This window comes from Protopterus annectens, chromosome 5.part1 (genome assembly GCF_019279795.1).
Source record: "Protopterus annectens isolate FY-2018-M chromosome 5.part1, PAN1.0, whole genome shotgun sequence".
Lineage (NCBI taxonomy): Eukaryota > Metazoa > Chordata > Ceratodontiformes > Protopteridae > Protopterus > Protopterus annectens.
In genome coordinates, this window is record NC_056736.1 from 467,026,277 (window position 1) to 467,050,347 (window position 24,071).

Here is a 24,071-nt window from a genome sequence, read left to right on the forward strand (position 1 = left end):
CTGTCCAGTAGTTGAAGAGAGAGCTCCTCTGCAGGCTTTTGAAGACTGACAGTGAGCTTGTGTTGTTTATTTGCTGGGCAGAGAAGTTCACTTTGGGGAAATACCTTCCACATTAAAGAAAATGTTTTATTGTACTGAGCTATTTATGAACTTTATTTTTAAGCTAGGAGTTTATGTTTAACAGATTGTCATAACACTTAACTGCACTTTTAAATGGGAGGGGGCACATTTTTCCTGTCAGGTTTAAAAGTTGTTTAAAGTCATGGAAAACCATTTTTCCTGTGGATAACTTGTGTTTGTTTAACTTCTGGGGACTGTCAAAGTGTTTTAAGTGTTTTAAAGAGCTTTTTACTGTGTTTTTGAAAAAAGTAACTATTAAAAATCTTTTAATTTTTACTGGCTTTTGCTGCTTGCTTCCTCTGAAAAGAGACACCATTTTTGGCTAGACCTTGGAAAAACTACTAGTGCCATGGTCAATCTTTCTTCCAGCCAAAAAAAAAGTTAAGCAGACAGCCCTTGCCAATACAGCAGGCTAGCAATTTGCCTCAGCTGCAGGTGGGTGACTGTGCTGTGGTCTAGCTTGTTCCTCACACCACTCATCATTTCACCAAATCCCTCAGGTGTAACACCTGCAGCCACTACAGAGCAGGAGTTAACCATGTCCTCTGTAGCTGTTGGTGTCCCACAGTGGGCAAGGGAGAGCCACTTGTTGGTCCTGAGACAGTGAACAGGGAACGCTTCATATACAGGATTAAGAGTGGGTCATCTATCAAAACCTACTTATTATGTGTCTGAGAAATGGATGCCAAGAAATTTTCCTCAAAACTGAAGCTTGAGAACTGAATCTTGGTATCCATATTGAGAACAAATAATAAGGGGTTGTGATTGGAGATCTGATCATATTTCTTTGCAGTGCATGGAGCTTTATCTGCTCTATGTTTGTTTGTCTTTTCTGCTTTTCCCGGTTAGGGGTCGCCACAGTGGAACTCCGGTCCTCTAATGATTGGCAGTAGATTTTCATGAACACCGAGGTGCCAGCTCAATGTTCAACCTTCAACAAAGGCACGCCCATTTATGCATGTCTTTCGAATGCCCACCCAACCATGGGGAGGACATGCAGACTCCACACAGAAGGCACTCCCCACACTCCAGCCAAGAATTGAACGGGAGAACCTCTTGCTGTGAGGCAACACCGCCACCGCTGCACCACCGCAAATAGTTATTACTACTTAAAGAAAATACTCTGTTTTGCTGTCTTTCAAAGCCATACCTCTAAACCATCCAGATTTTTGCAAAAAGTCTAGATTTTTACCTTGTATGTTTGGTCTCTTCCTATAAAATCTGTTTTTTTTTTTTTTTGTGGAAAATCAGTGAGGACTGATCTTACTAAATAATGGCATACATTTAACTTTCAGACTTTATATCCTTCAGAAAATGTATGCCAACCCAAAATCTGTAATTCTAGTAACTTTCTAAGTTTATAAGTCAAAGTTAGGGGCACATTACTGACACAGTCAGCAGTTATATGGCACTGCTATCTGGGCATCTAATCTAGAGGAGGAGCAGATTTTGCTTTGACTGCCCTTCGGGGCATACTTAGACCATCATTCTACAGTTGGGAACTGAATGTACACTGCTTTTACACTCTCCCAACCTGTTTATGGATTCATGCAGCAGTGACCATTGTGATGAGCAAACTGTGCTTGTGCGACTACACACACTGTCTCCCTCCTTTCATCTTCTGGTCCTGCATGTGCCATGCGTCTGACGGCTTTCTGTATAGTTATTTTCTTTCAATTGTAAAAAAATTGTGGGCATGCTTGATTTGATTTTATTACTATTTTTACCTATAATTTAACACACAATTTTTATTCCCCCAAATTTATTTTACTTAAGAGACATAAGTATTTTTAACAAACTCTGTGAGCACAGAAGGTCTATGTTTGGCCACCGAAAAATAAATAAACCCGAATGGTGAAATATTGAATGGAAGACAATGAAAACAACAATTACCGTAGAACAACATCATAAAAAAAAAAGTCATCGAATGGCCATAGTCGGCTAACATTGCAAGCACAACCAACCAAACCCCCCCCCCCAACTATATATGCCAACTCTGAGATTGCACTACTGTTGGGAATAGGGCAAATTTAAAAGGTTTCCTTTCACTTACCATATGCTTCGCGTTACTTCCTGTTTGTTGGTCAACTATAGCCATTCAATGAATTTATTTTCAATAATGCCATTGTTTGGTAATTGTCAGCTTCACTTCTTCCAGTTGATATTTCACCATTCGTTTTTTTTTATTTTTCAGTAGCTGAACATAGACATGAGTACAGCTACTAGCAAATATTGATTTACTGGATACTTTTGTGTTTCAAGGTTTCAAAGCTGTCTTAGTCTTTCCAAATTATATTTGTTGATACTTTTTTGTATGCTACTCCTGTACATAAAAAGAACTGAGTTGGGGACATAGCTATTTCCTCTTTATACCCAGGCTCCATAATACTTACACTGAATTAGGCTGGGACCATACAGCCATCAGGATGTCTGTCTACTAAAAAATCATCTAATCAAAGTACTGGCTTCATCCCTGACCATTGTAGTTATGCCTATAGCAATGATTCTATTATTCGACCACATGCTGATATGGTGAGTGCATTCATTGCACTGTACTTTGGTAATAGTGATATAATGACAAACTGGCAATGTGACAGATGTGCAACAGACTAAAATTCATCATCAAAATGGCTGTGAGAGAAAAGCAAGCATTTTAAAATACAGTGACTATCTAAAGTGTCACCAACACTATCTAAAATGTTTTTGCAGGGAGGATTCACTAATCTCCTATGCCCCCCCCCCACACACACACACACACAGACACACACACACACATGGCACTGATATATGTTAGCTCTGTTATCTTTCTTCTTTGGAGCAAGGGAATTCACTGACATATCACATTTTCAAACTTAGGTGCACACACACACACACACACACACACACACACACACACACACACATACACACACATACACACACGCATGCATGCATACGCACACACGCAGACACACATACACACACACACACACACGTGCACACACACACACACACACACACACACACACACACACTTACCATATATATTACCAATCACAGAAAATTGCAGTTTAGGTACTCGCACATGTCTTCTTGGTCCTTGCTAAACATTTTTTCAATATTTTAGAAAGAAATCACATACAGTTTTTGACTTTAGATGCAAGACCAGGACATTCTTATGTAAAAAGATTCACAGAGAAAGCAATAAGTAAATAGATTATAATTGTCTTTCAGAACTTGGGAATATACTCTTCAGTTATTCAGTGCTTTTTTTTTCACATAATTTTTGTTGATTTTTATAATACTGATGTAACAATACTTTTAAACAATATAAATAAACCTAACTATATACAGTGTCCATAACAGATATGCTGTTGATAATACATTCACATTTTATCGAACAATTTCTTAAGTTTCAACCAAGCCAGTTGTTTATGTCTCATTCTTGAAGTTCTTGAAGTTATAGTCAGTAGTTCTCTATTACATACAATTTTGGCCAATGATATGAATTTTACAAATGGTATAATTTTTTTACTTTTCCAATTTGAGGTAATGGTTTTTCTTGCTATTGGAAGGAGGGACCAGAGTAGGTGCACTTGTGTACTTTGAATGTACGTTGGTTTCGGAGCATTAACTAATAACAGTGAGTCAGTCACTTGACATTTATCCAACCACAACGCTTTTATGAAAGATTTAAATTCCATCCAAAAGGGGATTACAGTCTTACATCCTAAAATTATATGCGCCCAGTCTGCACATATTGTTTCTTCACATTTCCAGCATTCCGATATTTCATTTCTGGATTTCAGTGCCACTTTATGAGGAGTAAAGAAACTTTTGTGAATGAATTTCCATGTGTAGATTTTCCAAAAGGGAGATGATGTAGTATTACTAACTGATTTAAGTATTATTGCTTTCTCCTGTTCTGAGAATCAAAATGTATTAATCTTTTCTGAGTAATTCCATAGAGATTCATTTGGGGCTTATATGTCCGAACATAGTGTTCTATATAATCTTGATACTGAAAACCCATCATTATTACATTAATTTCGCTAAAAAAGTGTTAGAATTTTAGGTCTAGATGTGGATTTCACTATTTGACTTATTTTGAATTAATTTACTATATATTATTTGAATGTTTGTATGTTTAGCCAGTTGTTTTGATTTATGTTATATCTTGCTATAAGGGAAGTAGCCTCCTGAATATAATTGGAGTCAAGAAATTGGTACCAAAACACTAATCCATTTTCTTTCATTTCACCTATTTTTTTCATATTGTAAGAGTCCAAACATTTGTTTGTAAAAGCTATAGGAAACATTAAAAACAAGAGGTCTCTTATCTTGTAATCTTTGTTCATTATTTGTTTAAAGTTCTTCACTATGTAGTTAATAAAAGGAGAGAAAGTTTATTTTTTACTTATATTATAACAGAAGCTTTTTATGACCAAATAAACTCTTTCTGCTTCAGAAAACATATAATTATTTATTATTTCCTCACTATTATCTACTAATATTGTTTTATGTAATTTTTCCAATTTGATGTGTACTTATAATTTAGCCATTGGCTTGGGACATTGAGAATGATTGATTCTCTATGGAAAAGCTATTTTTCCCTCTTTCCAGTTTCTGCAGTGCCATGCATGACTAATTCTTGTTTTTTTTTTTTTTTTTTTGTTTGGAAACAATAGAAGTTTAACTAATAAAGAGTTAAGTTGCTTCATTAGTTTTTTTGAAGGAGAAGCTATTATAGTTTGGAAAGATATACTAAATTTTAGGTGGTATACTCATTTTAACTAAGGTTAACCTTTCTTCCATGGTAAAGAACATTTTATTCCATTTGTTTAAATGGTCCTTGACAGTGTTTAATAACATTGTGTAATTTATTTGTATAGTATCTTTCCAATTTCTTTTTATATATATATCCCTAAATATTTAAATATAGTATCCGTCCAGTTAAAGTTACTGTATTTTTCAAGGATGGGGTTTGTTTTTTTGTTTAGCAAAATAGTTTCAGTTTTGTTATGATTGAATTTTAAACCTGAAATCTTTTCAAAATTATGTAGAAATTGTATAATATGTTCAGTTGAAGAGTCTATGTCCCTGATTGTTAATACAATATCACAAACCAACGGCAAAAAGTAAAAGACAAGAGAAATACCAAACGAGGTCCTTGCCAGCACAGTAAACTCCACCAAACAATCCTTAACGCAATTTTATTCTCATAGAGAATAGCGTTTTTACCATACAGGAAACTAGAAAAAGCTTCATCAGAGGAAGTATAAAACCAAGAAATGCACTCCGTATTTAACAAATATAAGAGAGATACAGGAAGTGACATATTACAAACTTCTCAGGTTAATACATAGATTTCTAACTTTAGAAATATTTTACTAATATATGTAAGTTATACAATAGAAATAGAAAGTAAAAAACAGGAGTATACTCCACATATTTAAAAACCTTATGTACTTTAGTACATTAAAAGTCACATTTAATAAAAATATTATATAAAATAATACCAGGAATTCTTTTTTTATTATTATTTTTAAGAAAAGCAAAATATCCATTTAACAAACTGGAAGCAAGACCAGCTAAAAAAAGAGTTTTTTGGGAATGTCTATAATGTGATACACTAATCGCTCACTGCTTAATTATTATTTGTTTTGGAAGCAGTTGTATGTGTGCTAACGATATGCCTTTGGTCAGCTCTCAACCAACATGTATTTTAATAATTTGATACAAGAAAGTACTGCCCCAAATTATTAACAAAATGCTTAAAAATGCTAAAGTTTGTTTTTTCATGTTGGAACTATGGTCCTCAAAACCATTACATTTTACCCTAAAAAGATGAAATTAACAACCCCATTGGTTACTATTAAAATTTTTAACTGATGCCAAGAATTACTTTCATTATGTGATCAATCAAATTTCTATCTCACAACTCCATGGTTTAGTTTTGATCTTTAGGTAAATAGCCAGTGTTGGCAGAATGGGATTAATTGTGAAAGCATACAGTTCTGCACATGGTGTAGTGGTCTGCAGTCAGATTTCCACCTCCTCACAGCCTGCTAAAGGTTCATTGCAAAACTCTGTCACTAACAATACAGCAGGTCTCACTGAGAGGTACTGGTCATTTAGTACTTGGTTAAATGGATACCGGAACCACTTCACAGCTCCTGGGTTCGAGTACTCCAGTTATCTGTCCAAAAAACAAAAACATACACACACATACACACACACACACACACACACACACACACACACACACACACACACACACACACACACACACACACACACTCACACATATATGCACACATGCACACACACATAAATACAACATAAAAGAGAAGCTGAATGGAGACCTAAGAGTTAAAGGTATGATAGCAAGCTTAGTACATTTTACTTCTGTACTGTGAAAGAGTTTCAGAAAAATGTGCTGTGCATGGTTCGATGAACAATAATTGAAGATGTCGTGTATGTGTAGATGGGATCACATGGCAGCATCAGTAACAGATAGTTGGCAAATGGACAAAACAATTTCAAAAAATAGATGGAGTAGACAGAATGCATTCAGCAACTTGACTGCAGACCTGGGGCTGCACATTGAACAAACTTGGTTTAGGTAAATAAAATATTTTATTCAATATATTTTTATTTCTTTACATCTCACACAGTCATCATCAATGTATCTTTTGCATTTGAAATGCAGTTTCAGTTTTGCTAATCTACTGCTTTTGTCAACTTATTTGTGGGAATGTTTGATGTTCGTCTTCTGCAGCATCCTTAGCTATATGAGTTATATCCTGCATAGGATATAACTGCCAGCCACCTTCCAAAACTACAGGGCACCTTTCAATCCATGCAAACCATAGGTCAGCCTGAGATGAGCTGTCTAAAATGACAGTTTTGATCACCAAGCCCTTCAGAGCTGTCCAGTAGTTGAAGAGAGAGCCCCTCTGCAGGCTTTTGAAGACTGACAGTGAGCTTGTGTTGTTTATTTGCTGGGCAGAGAAGTTCACTTTGGGAAATACCTTCCACATTAAAAAATGTTTTATTGTACTGAGCTGTTTATGAACTTTATTTTAAGCTAGGAGTTTATGTTTAACAGATTGTCATAACACTTAACTGTACTTTTAAATGGGAGGGGCAAGCATTTTTCCTGTCAGGGTTTAAAAGTTGTTTAAAGTCATGGAAAACCATTTTTCCTATGGATAACTTGTGTTTGTTTTACTTATGGGGACTGGCAAAGTGTTTTAAGTGTTTTAAAGAGCTTTTTACTGTGTTTTTGAAAAAAGTAACTATTAAAAATCTTTTAATTTTACTGGCTTTTGCTGCTTGCTTCCTCTGAAAAGGGGCACCATTTTTGGCTAGACCTTGGAAAAACTACTAGTGCCATGGTCAATCTTTCTTCCAGCCAAAAAAAAGAAAAAAGTTAAGCAGACAGCCCTTGCCAATACAGCAGGCTAGCAATTTGCCTCAGCTGCAGGTGGGTGACTGTGCTGTGGTCTAGCTTGTTCCTCACACCACTCATCATTTCACCAAATCCCTCTGGTGTAACACCTGCAGCCACTACAGAGCAGGAGTTAACCATGTCCTCTGTAGCTGTTGGTGCCCCTCAGTGGGCAATGGAGAGCCACTTGTTGGTCCTGAGACAGTGAACAGGGAACGCTTCATATACAGGATTAAGAGTGGGTCATCTATCAAAACCTACTTATTATGTGTCTGAGGAATGGATGCCAAGAAATTTTCCTCAAAACTGAAGCTTGAGAACTGAATCTTGGTATCCATATTGAGAACAAATAATAAGGGGTTGTGATTGGAGATCTGATCATATTTCTTTGCAGTGCATGGAGCTTTATCTGCTCTATGTTTGTTTGTCTTTTCTGCTTTTCCCGGTTAGGGGTCGCCACAGTGGAACTCCGGTCCTCTAATGATTGGCAGTAGATTTTCATGAACACCGAGGTGCCAGCTCAATGTTCAACCTTCAACGAAGGCACGTCCATTTATGCATGTCTTTCGAATGCCCACCCAGCCATGGGGAGGACATGCAGACTCCACACAGAAGGCACTCCCCACACTCCAGCCAAGAATCGAACGGGAGAACCTCTTGCTGTGAGGCAACACCGCCACCGCTGCACCACCGCAAATAGTTATTACTACTTAAAGAAAATACTCTGTTTTGCTGTCTTTCAAAGCCATACCTCTAAACCATCCACATTTTTGCAAAAAGTCCAGATTTTTACCTCGTATGTGTGGTCTCTTCCTATAAAATCTGTTTTTTTTTTTTTTTTGTGGAAAATCAGTGAGGACTGATCTTACTAAATAATGGCATACATTTAAGTTTCAGACTTTATATCCTTCAGAAAATGTATGCCAACCCAAAATCTGTAATTCTAGTAACTTTCTAAGTTTATAAGTCAAAGTTAGGGGCACATTACTGACACAGTCAGCAGTTATATGGCACTGCTATCTGGGCATCTAATCTAGAGGAGGAGCAGATTTTGCTTTGACTGTCCTTTGGGGCATACTTAGACCATCATTCTACAGTTGGGAACTGAATGTACACTGCTTTTACACTCTCCCAACCTGTTTATGGATTCATGCAGCAGTGACCATTGTGATGAGCAAACTGTGCTTGTGCGACTACACACACTGTCTCCCTCCTTTCATCTTTCTGGTCCTGCATGTGCCATGCGCCTGACGGCTTTCTGTATAGTTATTTTCTTTCAATTGTAAAAAATTGTGATGCTTGATTTGATTTTATTACTATTTTTACCTATAATTTAACACACAATTTTTATTCCCCCAAATTTATTTTACTTAAGGGACATAAGTATTTTTAACAAACTCTGTGAGCACAGAAGGTCTATAGTTTGGCCGAAAATAAATCCGAATGGTGAAATATTGAATGGAAGACAATGAAAACAACAATTACCGTAGAACAACATCATAAAAAAAAAGTCATCGAATGGCCATAGTCGGCTAACATTGCAAGCACAACCAACCAAACCCCCAACTATATATGCCAACTCCAAGATTGCACTACTGTTGGGAATAGGGCAAATTTAAAAGGTTTCCTTCAACTTACCATATGCATCGCATTACTTCCTGTTTGTTGGTCAACTATAGCCATTCAATGAATTTATTTTCAATAATGTCATTGTTTGGTAATTGTCAGCTTCACTGTCTTCCAGTTGATATTTCACCATTCGTTTTTTTTATTTTTCAGTAGCTGAACATAGACATGAGTACAGCTACTAACAAATACTGATTTACTGGATACTTTCTTGTTTCAAGGTTTCAAAGCTGTCTTAGTCTTTCCAAATGATATTTGTTGATACTTTTTTGTATGCTACTCCTGTACATAAAAAGAACTGAGTTGGGGACATAGCTATTTCCTCTTTATACCCAGGCTCCATAATACTTACACTGAATTAGGCTGGGATCATACAGCCATCAGGATGTCTGTCTACTAAAAAATCATCTAATCAAAGTACTGGCTTCATCCCTGACCATTGTAGTTATGCCTATAGCAATGATTCTATTATTCGACCACATGCTGATATGGTGAGTGCATTCATTGCACTGTACTTTGGTAATAGTGATATAATGACAAACTGGCAATGTGACAGATGTGCAACAGACTAAAATTCATCATCAAAATGGCTGTGAGAGAAAAGCAAGCATTTTAAAATACAGTGACTATCTAAAGTGTCACCAACACTATCTAAAATGTTTTTGCAGGGAGGATTCACCAATCTCCTATGCCCCCCCCCCACACACACACACACACAGACACACACACACACATGGCACTGATATATGTTAGCTCTGTTATCTTTCTTCTTTGGAGCAAGGGAATTCACTGACATATCACATTTTCAAACTTAGGTGCGCACACACACACACACACACACACACACACACACACACACACACACACACACACACACACACGCACGCATGCATACGCACACACGCAGACACACATACACACACACACACACACACACACACACACACACACACACACACACACACTTACCATATATATTACCAATCACAGAAAATTGCAGTTTAGGTACTCGCACATGTCTTCTTGGCCCTTGCTAAACATTTTTTCAATATTTTAGAAAGAAATCACATACAGTTTTTGACTTTAGGTGCAAGACCAGGACATTCTTATGTAAAAAGATTCACAGAGAAAGCAATAAGTAAATAGATTATTATTGTCTTTCAGAACTTGGGAATATACTCTTCAGTTATCCAGTGCTTTTTTTTTCACATAATTTTTGTTGATTTTTATAATACCGATGTAACAATACTTTTAAACAATATAAATAAACCTAACTATATACAGTGTCCATAACAGATATGCTTTTGATAATACATTCACATTTTATCGAACAATTTCTTAAGTTTCAACCAAGCCAGTTGTTTATGTCTCATTCTTGAAGTTCTTGAAGTTATAGTCAGTAGTTCTCTATTACATACAATTTTGGCCAATGATATGAATTCTACAAATGGTATAATTTTTTTACTTTTCCAATTTGAGGTAATGGTTTTTCTTGCTATTGGAAGGAGGGACCAGAGTAGGTGCACTTGTGTACTTGGAATGTACACTGGTATCGGAGCATTAACTAATAACAGGGAGTCAGTCACTTCACATTTATCCAACCACAACGCTTTTATGAAAGATTTAAATTCTATCCAAAAGGGGGTTACAGTTTTACATCCTAAAAATATATGCGCCCAGTCTGCACATATTGTTTCTTCACATTTCCAGCATTCCAATATTTCATTTCCGGATATCAGTGCCAATTTATGAGGAGTAAAGAAACTTTTGTGAATGAATTTCCATGTGTAGATTTTCCAAAAGGGAGATGATGTAGTATTACTAACTGATTTAAGTATTATTGCTTTCTCCTGTTCTGAGAATCAAAATGTATTAATCTTTTCTGAGTAATTCCATAGAGATTCATCTGGGGCTTGTATGTTCGAACATAGTGTTCTATATAATCTTGATACTGAAAACCCATCATTATTACATTAATTTCGCTAAAAAAGTGTTAGAATTTTAGGTATAGATGTGGATTTTACTATTTGACTTATTTTGAATTCATTTACTATATATTATTTGAATGTTTGTATGTTTAGCCAGTTGTTTTTATTTATGTTATATCTTGCTATAAGAGAAGTAGCCTCCTGAATATAATTGGAGTCAAGAAATTGGTACCAAAACACTATTCCATTTTCTTTCATTTCACCTATTTTTTCATATTGTAAGAGTCCAAACATTTGTTTGTAAAAGCTATAGGAAACATTAAAAACAAGAGGTCTCTTGTCTTGTAATCTTTGTTCATTATTTGTTTAAAGTTCTCCACTATGTAGTTAACAAAGGGAGAAAAAGTTTATTTTTTACTTATATTATAACAGAAGCTTTTTATGACCAAATAAACTTTTTCTGCTTCAGAAAACATATCATTATTTATTGTTTCCTCACTATTATCTACTAATATTGTTTTATGTAAGTTTTTCCAATTAGATGTGTACTTATAATTTAGCCATTGGCTTGGGACATTGAGAATGATTGATTCTGCATATAGATCTAACTATGGAAAAGCTATTGCTCCCTCTTTCCAGTTTCTGCAGTGCCATGCATGACTAATTCTTTTTTTTTTTTTTTTTTGAAACAATAGAAGTTTAACTAATAAAGAGTTAAGTTGCTTCATTAGTTTTTTTTGAAGGAGAAGCTATTATAGTTTGGAAAGATATACTAAATTTTAGGTAGTATACTCATTTTAACTAAGGTTAACCTTTCCTCCATGGTAAAGAACATTTTATTTCATTTGTTTAAATGGTCCTTGACAGTGTTTAATAACATTGTGTAATGTATTTGTATAGTATCTTTCCAATTTGTTTATATATATATATCCCTAAATATTTAAACATAGTATCCATCCAGTTAAAGTTACTGTATTTTTCAAGGATGGGGTTTGTTTTTTTGTTTAGCAAGATAGTTTCAGTTTTGTTATGATTGAATTTTAAACCTGAAATATTTTCAAAAGTATGTAGAGATTGTATAATATGTTCAGTTGAAGAGTCTATGTCCCTGATTGTTAATAAAATGTCACCAGCAAAAAGGTGAATTTTGGAATTATAATTTGCATTAATATAAAAGCTACTTATCTTGTCATTAATTCTTATGTAATTAGCTAAGGGTTCAATTGATATAGCAAATAATAAGGGAGATAGAGGACACCCTTGCTTGCTGCCTTTCATTATTTTAAGTGGACCTGATAGAAAAGCTCCAATTTTAATATATGATATAGAAGTGGAATATAATTTGCTTTTTGTTTTATAAAATATGAGGAAAAGTTATATATTTCTAATACTTTAAATAAATATGGCCAACTAATAGAATCAAAGGCTCTATCCAGATCAAAGCAAATGATTGTTAATTCCGTTTTCTTTTTGTTTGCATAGACAATTAATGTTAAAAGTCTAATGACATTATCTTGGACCTTTCTGTGTGAGATAAACCCTGTTTGATCATCTTTTATTATTTTTGGTACAAAGTGATTTAATCTGTCTGCCAGGATTGATGTAAAAAGTCCACATTTAAAAGAGAAATAGGGCGATAAGAAGTCACTAGACAAGCGTCTTTGTCATGCTTTAAGATGGGAGAAATCATGGCATAATTCCATGAAGGAAAAGCTCTGCCATTCTTTCTGAATTCTTCAAAAGCAGCAGTTAAGATCATTAGAGTTTCATCTGGAATTAACTTATATATTTCTCCTATTAGTCCATCAAGACCTGGAGCGTTATTATTTTTAATGTTTTGTATTCTTTCCTTAAGCTCCTTTAATGATATTGGTTTAAGTAGTCTAATGCTTTGTTCCTTTGTTAATTTTTTCTTTATGTTATCTTTCAAGAATTCATCGTTTAGAGTGTTGCCAGTATCAGTTGTATTGGTGCTATTCACTATTTCATGACGTGTTCTAAAGGCCTCTAGTATTTCTTTTAAATCGGTTACATGTTTAGGTTTCTTCTTGGAATTATCTATAATTTCTTTAATATGATTGGCATTTGTCAAGCTTTTGGATTTAACTGCAAGCCTATGCATACTTTTGGGATTGGTTGAATAAGTTTGTAGTTTTATTCTCTCTACGTTTATTGCTACTTTGTGATTCAAAATCTCTGTGTATGTCAGGTTCAGTTGTTTTATTTCAGAAATTCTAGCAACATCTTTCATGTCTAAGTTCTTTTTTAATATATCAGTTTTTGATTGTATTGTTATTAACTCCTTATCCCATTCTTTCCTTTTGTTTAGATACCAACTTTTAGTTTTGTCATATAAATATGATTTTAATGTATCCCAGAGTATAATTCTAGAAGTGTCATCATTATCATTTTATATCAAGAAAGAATGTTATTTCTTTTAATAGCCATTCTCTAAAGTCCTTTAGTTTAGTGATATATGCAGGTAGTCTCTGCCAGTAAATCAAATCCCTAGGTATTATGTACTTTAAAGAAAATAGCGTTGTGGTCGGACAGTGGACATGAACTGATCATAACCTGTATCTTGGATATTAAGTCATTGGTAACAAATATCTTATCTATAGTTGTTTGTATACCAAACCCAAAAGAGTAATGTGTATATTGAAGGGATTCTGACTCTATTATGACATAGATATCCCTCATATTAGAAGTGCTAATAAAATTATTTAGTCTTTTGGCTGTGGTTGACAACATAAAATTGCCACTTTTAGTAGTTTCACTCTTAAAAAGGATACAATTAAAGTCCCCTGCACATATAATGTCTCCTTTAGCTTCGCTTGTGATTAATTCTAGGTATTTATTTGCTGTTTCTGCTACGATACCAGGTATCCAGTATGCATTAACTAAAGTGATATACTTTCTATTTATTTCCAATGTTACCATACTCAACATACCATTTTTGTTTGAATATGAGCCAATAACTTTAGGCACAGGTAAGGATTTTTTCCACAAGATCATAGTGCCCCTTCTCTTGGTCTAGTAATGAGATTCAACAAGTATTGAATATCCATTAAAAACCTTCTATTTACATCCTTTTCTATTAAATGAGTTTCTTGTATGAAAGCAATGTCCACTTTGTTTTGAGATATTTACATAAACTTCCTCTCTTTATGCTGTTGTTAAGGCCAGTAGTATTAAGTGAAACACATTTATATACAGACATAATTGACATTTTTGTGTTATGTATTCTATTATGGACAAAAATATAACTTTAAACATATCAAATACATATTCATAACTATATACAACTCCAAACATGGAATATGATATTCCTAGTTCAATGAACAAGTCATTGAAACTGGGTCTGTATCACAACGTCGAACTAAAACTAGTTTGAATGTTGTAATATCAAACCCTAAAGTCCAAAAGTTGAAAATAGCGAAGCCACGGCCCATCGACTTTTTTCCCAGGGGAAAAAAAATCAGTGGGCCATTTTCGGGGCTTTACTATTTCCTCCTCTGTGGTGCAATCTCGGAGTTGATATATTTAAGTAGGGTGTGTTTGTGTGGGGAACAGCCTCCCACATTGGGAGGTATGGAGGATGAAGCCTCCCCCGCTTTAGTTTAAGTTTAAGGTTATTTTTTTATTTTTATTTTTTTTTTGTCATGGAACAGCGTTTTTTTCCCCTGAGAAAAAAAAGCTGTTCTGTGTTTTCGGTTTTGTTGGGTTTCAGACCTTAGGGTTCAATATTACAACGATCGAACTTTTGTAAGTTAGACGTTGTGATATAGATCCTTTGAAACCACCTTCTACCGTCCTACAATCATTGGTCATTATCAGTCTAATGCTTCTGCCAAGGTTTAATGAATAGCACAATATGCAGCAAAGTATGACAACTCTCTTAATATGTGTAGGATAACTAATCAACCCTTTAGGATGTCATAAAATTGCATATTAATTACTTCAGTCAGACAACTAGATTCATAAATAAGAGTGTCTAATAACAGTGATACAAGTCATACTGTTTTCAAATGGTAAAAACTGTAAGTCTACTAGCAGTAGAGCATTTGTTACCCATTGCTGAGAATGAAATAAGCAGAAAAAATTACGCTTATATTAGAGATTCTACCTTACCTTAATAACATATTTATATTAAACCATTTATATTTTGTAATTACTACTAAGACTTTGCAATGGAATACAATAAAAATAATGACCTCCTAGCATTAACTTAGCTAGTATTTAGCATATATATTCAAATGAATACAGATGTCTCAAATAACTAGAGTAAGGGGTGCTCAAAACAAAAAATATATATATATATATTTTTTTACCTGTCTATGTTATTGTACAAGTTTTTTTTAGGAAATCACACATGTATAGCTTCTGTGGTGTAAATCAATAGATTTGTACATTCCATTAAATCAGTATATAGTTAGATAAAGCATTTAGTACATATGTTTCTAAACATATAGGTGCCAGTGCATCTTTTCCTTTTCACTTTTTACCCATCATAGTGCACACTTATAGTTCAGAGTACAGCAATATTTCATTTTAATTCCATTAAACAGCTTCAATTTACCCTGGCAGTTTTAGACATTATAGGCATTGTGAACAGCTATCTATACCTATCAGGTTAATTGAACACATTATTTTCATATTCAGAATGCTTTACTAAGTAATCTTGTAAGCAAAAACGTTTCCAGTACCTTTTCCTGCTCAAATTCAAATGTATTTGCATTTTTAAAGCTTGAATAAGCTCATACAGTCCATTGAAAAGCCCAGCTACTGAAATACAGCATTCTTTCCATTGCACAGCATCACACAGTGATGACAAAAGTTCAAAGGTCATGCAGTTCTTTCCTTCATGCTGTAAATCAACAGAATGGTGGCTGTGTGCGAGAAAACGGCTGTACTGTGCTAGAGACTCAAGTAAGTGAAGCTTTTAAACATTCTAGTGGCAAAAAGTGTCTCGAGGGTAGTATTAGCAAGATTTGTGCTTCTAAGTAAGAAAAAAGGGACCTGAACATGCACAGCTAGCATGCTGATGGTAAACATGAAGCTATTATGTTAATGGCACCTGCCACAGCTAGTTTAACAGTGCTTGCTATATTGATAAGTATGGTATAAAGGCACTATGGTTTTAAACATATTGAATTAGTTGTAAACATAAAACATCAATTTCTCTACATTTCCACACTCAATTTCAGTAAGATATAATAAAGACAAATCTATCTGTACTTTAAGAACTGCATTTTTACTGTTCCCCCCTTTTTTAAGTAACCCACAGTGCACAGCACTTTCAAGTATAAAGTATCAATTATTACTTTCACCTTCCAACAGTAAATTTGCTAAGTAGATATTGTGCCTCCAGGGTATTATATACTTTATTTTGTATAAATATTAATCTACACAAAGGCACACTGGATCTGTAGAGAAGGTTGCAGCATAACAGTAGCACTTGGTGTCTATATAAGCTTTTAAACAAGTAATAAGCAACTAGATGCAGTTTAAACAGACTATTCACATAGATTTCTATTTTATAATTACCAGTGAGATTTTAAAAAATATATATATAAAAGAAGATTTTTACTTTTACCTTAGGGTTTGTTCATTTGTTTCTATAATATTAAATTGTTTTTATAACATTAAAGATAAATTCTGTTAGCTGAATAATATTAGATGTGAAGATTAGGAGATTTATTTCACTTTTAGTTTTTTATTGGTTTTGTCAATTGTAGATAGTTTACCATTGATGGCTTGTCTTTTCAGACTTGGTAGTGAGATATCCATATCTTCTGTTTTGTCCAACAGCTTGCTTTTCTTGACAAAATCTGTTGCGTCTTCAAGGTTGTTGAATATTTTTTGCCCATCAGAGAGGGTGATCTTAATTCTTGCAGGGAATAAAATCTGCACTTTTATATCAGCCATTTTCAAACTTTTGATGAGAGAAACACATTCTTTTCTTTTTGATATTGTAGTGGAAGTATAGCCATTATCAAACCTTATATTTTTCCCATCGAGTTGTATTGGATTTCCCGACCAAGCTGTTCTCAATACTAGGTTTTTGTCCTGTGTTGATAAAAACTTTACTATAATAGACCTCACTGCAGCTGGATTTTTGAAGAGAGAAATGTTAGATAGAGGCCTGTGAGCCCTCTATCCCAAATGAGAAGGACTCAGGAAGGTTCAATATTTTGGGCAGCCAGTCATTTAAAAACAGGACCATATTACTTCCTTCCATTTTTTGGATGCCCCATATATTCTGATATTGTTCTTTCTTGATCTGGACTCCAGATCTTCTACTTTCTCCAAAAATTGGTTGTTTTGTTTTAGAAGGAATGTCTGAGTGTCTGAGTGTCATTTTCCATCTGTCTTCCTTCAGTGTCATTTACAGTTTCTTGTATGGCTGCTATTTGTTCAGAATGTTTAGTAATAAGTTCTTTCAGGTCTTCTGTTTGTTTCTGACTTTCCTTTTTCAGTTCTCCATAATTTTTTCTAAATTATCCATTTTCACAGAGAGGTCTGGTATGGTAGAAATTATTGTATGAAGTTCTTTTTTCAAGGAACTGTCTTGAGGAGAGGCTCTTGTATGACTCATGATTTTATCCAGTTGTACTAAGCTATAGAACTTCTGACAGGAAATTTCTTGATAAAAGTTTCTGAAAACTCAGGTTTCTTCTTTGTAGACAATCCACAATATCAGGAAGTATAACTTGTGAGAAAAAACTTCTAAGTTTTTTAAGTTAGAACATAAAAATCATGTCAGAGACAATATTTACAGGCAGAGCATCAGAAAAGTGCTGCTATCACTTAGGCATCTTAGCCACACCCCCTATCCAGTGCTTTTTCATAACAGTGAAAGGGAAGGACTGAATAACCATCCTTAAAAATTAGGTGACAAGAATCAGCAGCCAATGAGTAAGGTTTAAGGTTCTGCTAAACCTTTTGATAAGGCAGACACTGACACCCTGCAAGGTGAGAGGAAGCTACAAGTTGGATTCTAGAGGTGGTACCTATTGTAGAAGTAGACAGTGTACTGTTATGTGTAATTGTTAGAGTTATATTAAAATATCAAAAATGTAAGTGACAAAAGTGGCGTTTGAAAGACATGCGTAAATGGGTGTGCCTTCGTTGAAGGTTGAATATCGAGCTGGCACCTCGGCATTCATTAAAATCTACTGCCAATCATTAACGGATCAGAGTTCCACTGTGGCGACCCCTAACCGGGAAAAGCCGAAAGACAAAATAAGTGCCAAAATGGATTTTTTTTTTCTTGTAGAATTATTTCTGGCATTACAAATGACAAAACAGATTTCTGTTATTCAGAAATATGTTTACAGCAATGGTAGGCTGCGGGCAAAATGACGCTCATAGTACTGCTTTGTTATTTAACAAATAAATATTATAGAACACTGATTGCCTGAGTGAAGCAGTTAGATACAAATAATATGTCTCTGCAGTTTGACATTGTTTTGTTCTCTGTTCCATGATGAGTACTGCCTTTACTGTTTCTGTGTTGAATTTTTACTGTTAAGCACTTTTTTTTTTTTTAAATTTAATTTTGTTAAATTTACACTACTACTAGCTTAGCCGCTTTTATAGCATTTATTGTTTTTACTGTTTGTTTCTCATCCTTCTCTCTGAAAAAGAAAAAAAAAAACAAAAATATCCTTGTTTTCCCGCTTTTCTGAAGGGGGAGACACTGAACAGGCTAATATTGTTGTCTAGAGATTTGTTCCAGCCCAGAAACTAGTAGTTTATTACCATGGCCATTCAATTCTGGCTCTTTTTTCCCCCCTGCTATCTATAAAGCCACCTTTGGCTTTTTACTTGTAACAGACTCCAGCACAGCTCCTCGTGGTGTCGGCTAACACGCTAAAAGGCTTGCTGTTTTTTTATTTTTTTACTTTGTTCTACTGCATCTTCTCTTCTCTCTGTGAAAAAAAAAAAAAAAAAAAAATATCCTTTTTTCCGCTTTTCTGAACTTTTCTCCTTCTCTGAAAAAAAAAAAAAAAAAAAATATCCTTGTTTTTCCCGCTTTTATTTGGTCTTTTTCCCCCCCTCTTTCAACCCCTGCTTTAAAGCCTTTTTACTTATAACAGACTCAGCACAGCTCCCGCAGCCTCGTGGTGTCCTGCAGAGCAAGCAGCAGCAGAAGAGTGAAGAGTGACTTTCCTGGATTTATAAGTATTTTTTTAGCTTAAAGTATTAACATCACCGACTGCATTTAAGCAAAAACTGCGACACAGTACATGCAACATAGTCCAGTGTGCAAGTAGTCCCACAAATAAGTCACAGCCCCAACATACCAAACACATGCCAGACACACTTGTAAATAGGTGACCTGCTAGTCAGGACACACTGACGAACTGAGAACCAGACTGGGTCACAGGGGTCACAGTGTTGCCTGTCGGGAGCCAGAATCCACTGCACTCAGGTCACTCCCCACCAGTACACATATATGGGCCTCATTCTAGTCATTGATACATGAATGTGTGAATGACCTGATCCCTGGACTACATGAAATGAGAAGGAGGAGAGGAGCTTCTGATTATGTAGCCCAGGCTGGTATGACCCTGACCCTGAGCAGCATCTCATCCAAGAAAAACTTTTGAGAGACAATCAAGGCCTTCCTTTAAATCACAAGGCCTTCTTTTAGCTATGTTAGAAATCTGCGGAAACCCCAAATATGCTCTGAGTTAGTCCAAATGATACAAAATACACTGAACCCACTGACATTGCCAATATTCTGGGCAGACAGTTCCTCCCCAAATTCCTCCTCCCCCACCCCAAGGCACGTCCCAGCAGGAGTGTAGCCTCAGCCTCCACATGAGGCAGCCCTCTCTAAGCCTAAAAAACACTCAAAACACAGCATCACTGGACCGACGGTGTCCCCGGCTGTGTGCTACATGAAACCCAAGATGAACATGACCCACATGAGGCCTTATTAGCCTTACTACAGGATAGTTACCCAAAGAGAGGCTTACACGCGACAGTGGTACCTTCAACAAGGACAAGAAACCCACAGAGTCAGAGGAGACTCTACTCCAAGACTTAAGCCAGTCACAAGCCCACCCACGGGGTCCCCAGTCCTGGACCTTTTTGTTTTAATTTTTTTTTCCGAGGCAGGCAACATAGGAGGATTATTGTGGCTGACAAAGTTATGACTGCAACTGCAAAGCCATAATGATAACTCTCCAGCGGACAACACATCAATCAGCTCAGAGAGGCCTTCATTGAACGAGGTGGTGAAAGCAGAGGCCACTAAGCTGAATGCCAAAAATGTATAGTCATACCCTTTGGGAAAAATAAAGGTACTACAAAATTACCATACAGGTGGGTAAATCCATTAAAGACAGAAGAATCATCCTTGGGACCCAGGTTGACAGTAACCTCTCATTTGACAATGACAACTATGCCAAAGTGGTTAGAAAAAGACCTTCTATATATTGCACCTTATCAAAGGGTTTCACATCTAGATCAGGTCATTAATGGCTCCCTCCACCTTAGTAAATCAAATCCACCAGAGCCACGAGAGCAGGGGGACTTACCTCAACACAGAAATAAATAGGGACATGCTGGGAGGGACAGATTCATAGCCAGAGGCTCCCTACACTCTGGAACAGGATCCCAGTGCTAGGCTGCCTAATGCCCTAGGGCAGATAGCCTAGTACGAACCTATGAACCTATGAACCTTGTTTGTGTAACTATGCCAATGAAATCATGAGAAAGTGCAGAGTATGTGACAATATTTGAAGACTACCAGTATTGTACAAGTTCTAAATAATAATTGCTTATTTCTACTGCCAGTAAAGGATGTGAATTATGGTTGGAAGGAATTATTCAGGATATGTTTGTCCATATTTAGTGTCAGTAGTTCTTCCATGTTGGTAGTGTGCGTGGTTGTCTAGGCTTGTTGTTAACCGAGTTTAAATGTGCTTGCCAGTTTATTTGGAAAATAAGTTTTGCTTGAACTACTTCATGTCTCAGTGAATTTACTGAAGAAGGGTGGTAATAAGAAGAGGATCCTTCTTAATAATAATGTAGTCAAAATGTAATTTAAATCCTTCTTGTTTTTCAACAGAACTCAGGAGGAGAAAGGGACTGGGTGGTTTTAGTCTGCTATTGTATAATGAATGGGTGCTGTACCAAACCCAGCCTCAATTGCATGAGATTGTCTCTGTTATTCATTCAGTGGACAGTAAAGTGTTGTATTTGCTGTTTTAGTAGCACAGTATTATTGAGATTCCTGGTCTCTCTATAAAGAGATTCATAGCAGGTAGACCTGTTTTTGTGGCTATTGATGCCACCGTTTGACTCTGTATTTGTTATTTTTATCTCTGGCTTGATCCTAATCCAGAGTAAGAACCTAGATTTAATCTGATGCAGCCTTAGAAGGGGAAAGTGCTTAATCCTACTACCTAACAAAATGCCATATACATTCACTTAATTAAGACCAATCTCTGACAAATGTGGGTGTTATGAGGTCATGCTTGTTAAAGTAGTTTAAAAATAATAAACAATAATTTGCCTTCAGATGAGACATTAACACAACTTTACTTTATCTGCAGAAATTCACAAATTAAAGTCCTTTTTATCCAAACAAGGAAAATCAGGTCTTGTTAGCTATACCCATATGAGCTAGTGTTAAGAAGAATGCCATTCTAATTTTATGTCACTTTGCTGTACTGAGCTGTTTCTGTAAAGGAATTGTACACATTCACATGTACATTTTTTTATTATTTATTGTTCTCTGCTGTTTGTAGTGCTGATGTCTGCTTTTCATTGGACAGGTCCTGTGGAATCTCTGGACGTGATGGTGAGCCCTAGCATGCAGGTAGCCAGGGGACAAACGGCTATGTTAAGGTGTGTCTTTAACACCACTGCAGCACTTACCAATCTCAATGTCATCTGGACAGTAGCACCTATTTCGAATGCCAACCAACCAGAACAGGTTAGAAACTCTCTAGATTAAGTTTTTGAAAAGAAGAGGAAGATTGTGTTTTAAGTATTGCGTATTATTCTGGATAGACAAAAAGCAGACTTTATCAGACTATGTATTTGTGGTACAATTATTGTACAATTCAGTATCTACCAAAATGACATATCATACCCACCAAGAGAGAGTTTAAGCTATGGTTACTGTTGACGAATGATGCCCATTGGTTCAAAGACATTCCTTCTGTCCATATTTCAGCCTGTTCTTTTTATTTTTTTATTTTTACGTTATTATTATTATTTTTTTATTTTTGTATTTATTTATCAAACAGGTGAACCCACTAAGCACAAGTGCTTTTTTTTCTAGGATGTGACCTAGTAGCTTCATCTGGTTACTTGTTTGGAGCCACACAGAGGGCAAATGAAGATGGCGGAACTCAGACTAAGGATTATAAATGAATGTCATTAGCAGTTCGTAGTACCAGGCCAGATTCTATAACAATTTACTCTGCCTATCCAGGCTTTCGATCCCTTAGGTAAAGTAGATGATTCTCAAAAGTGCTTGCATGCTTCCCTACTCAGTGTGTGCAGATGAGGAAATATGCAAGCATTCATGGACATCACAGTTCTCTACTCCCAGCTCTAAAAGAACTGGCATATGTGTTGCCCCTAACCCCTTGACAAGTATAAAGCAGGAGGGCAGGCTGTTTTTAGGGATGACTGCCCTTACAGTGGTAAAGATATTTGTGTTGTCAAGCGATAGGGTTTCATGGTAGCCCATACCTGGATTTTGGTTAAGCAGAAAGTAGGGCAGAAATTTAGTGCTGTGTGAAGGCACCTGGTGTGCTGTGAACTCTGCATTATGATTGGTTGTCTTTCATCATCTTATTTTTTTATTTTTTTGTAGGGGGATGTAGGCCATAATGTTTCTAATCCTTATCTTATTTTGTGTTTGTTTATGCGTGTGTTTATACACATGTATGCAACTGCAGAAAGCATACCAGCTGTGTGCCATCACTCTTACATTTCTCCCTGTTGTGTTATAGGCAACAAAACAGCCTTGTCTTCCGACTTCTGCTGTGTATACTTTTTGCATTCTAAAATGAAGTGAGTTTTCTGCCTAAGACAGATGCCAGTCCTTTCAGTGACTTTATAGTCCTTGTTGCATATTGTACCCACCATACATACACACACACACACACACACACACACACACACACACACACACACACACACACACACACACACACACACAAACATTTCTACTTAATGTTTTTTTTTTCCCAGTCAATGTGCATGTGCATACAGATATCTGATGCCTTCCCTCCCTCGTAGTTCACTTTCTGGCTTCCAAAGCAGCTCATAGATTAGGGTTGCACATCATGAAATTGTATTATTTAGTTAGGTATATCTGGCAGCACTGGGACAGTAGACATTAGAGTGACTGGGTCTGGTGCCTTTGATGGATGGGGACACTTTACTTGATGGGTAAACAAACATTGAGCACATGCAGAAATGGCCCTCTTCCAGTGATATCATGTTCTTTTATTTGGAGCATTTCTCCCCGGGCCTCCGCTGAAAACAGGCTCTGTGGAACCTAGTCGGACATTCCCGGTCAACAAATGTTAAATAAATAAATAAATAATATTTATTAAAACACCTTTATTAAATTTTCACAAATCTACATTAATATAAAAGAAAGCAAACCATATTAACATTTTTCCATTTGCATAATTATACATCACATATATTCTTTTTTATAACTATCATCAATACATTACATAAATTGCTGAACTCCTGCCATCCCTTAAACCTCACTCCTCCTCCTCCTGAACATTATTATGCATATATTATTCCCACAATTTCCATTTATTTCTAAAGATCTCTGTTCCAGTTTTGTATAATTTCTAAGTAATTGCTTTTTTGACAGCCAAGAGAATTAAACTTAACAAGGCATTAGCATGTCTAGACGATTCATATCCTGTGTCCCAATTCAAAAAAATAATTTCCTTACTTATAGCCATTAG

General features: G+C 35.7%; 1 protein-coding gene across 2 annotated transcripts in view; it reads left to right on the forward strand.

The window, feature by feature from the left end:
- Nucleotides 1-24,071, forward strand: part of IGSF11 (immunoglobulin superfamily member 11) — an 899,111-nt gene that overhangs the window by 569,809 nt on the left and 305,231 nt on the right. Inside the window, exons 1-2 of one of the 2 annotated variants that reach the window (XM_044073124.1) lie at nucleotides 15,968-16,035; nucleotides 21,900-22,060. In XM_044073124.1, coding sequence (XP_043929059.1) covers nucleotides 21,923-22,060 — 138 coding nt within the window. In that variant the 5' untranslated portion in view covers nucleotides 15,968-16,035; nucleotides 21,900-21,922. Of the gene's footprint in view, nucleotides 1-15,967; nucleotides 16,036-21,899; nucleotides 22,061-24,071 lie in introns of those variants that run through there. The other variant, XM_044073123.1, reaches the window with a different exon arrangement.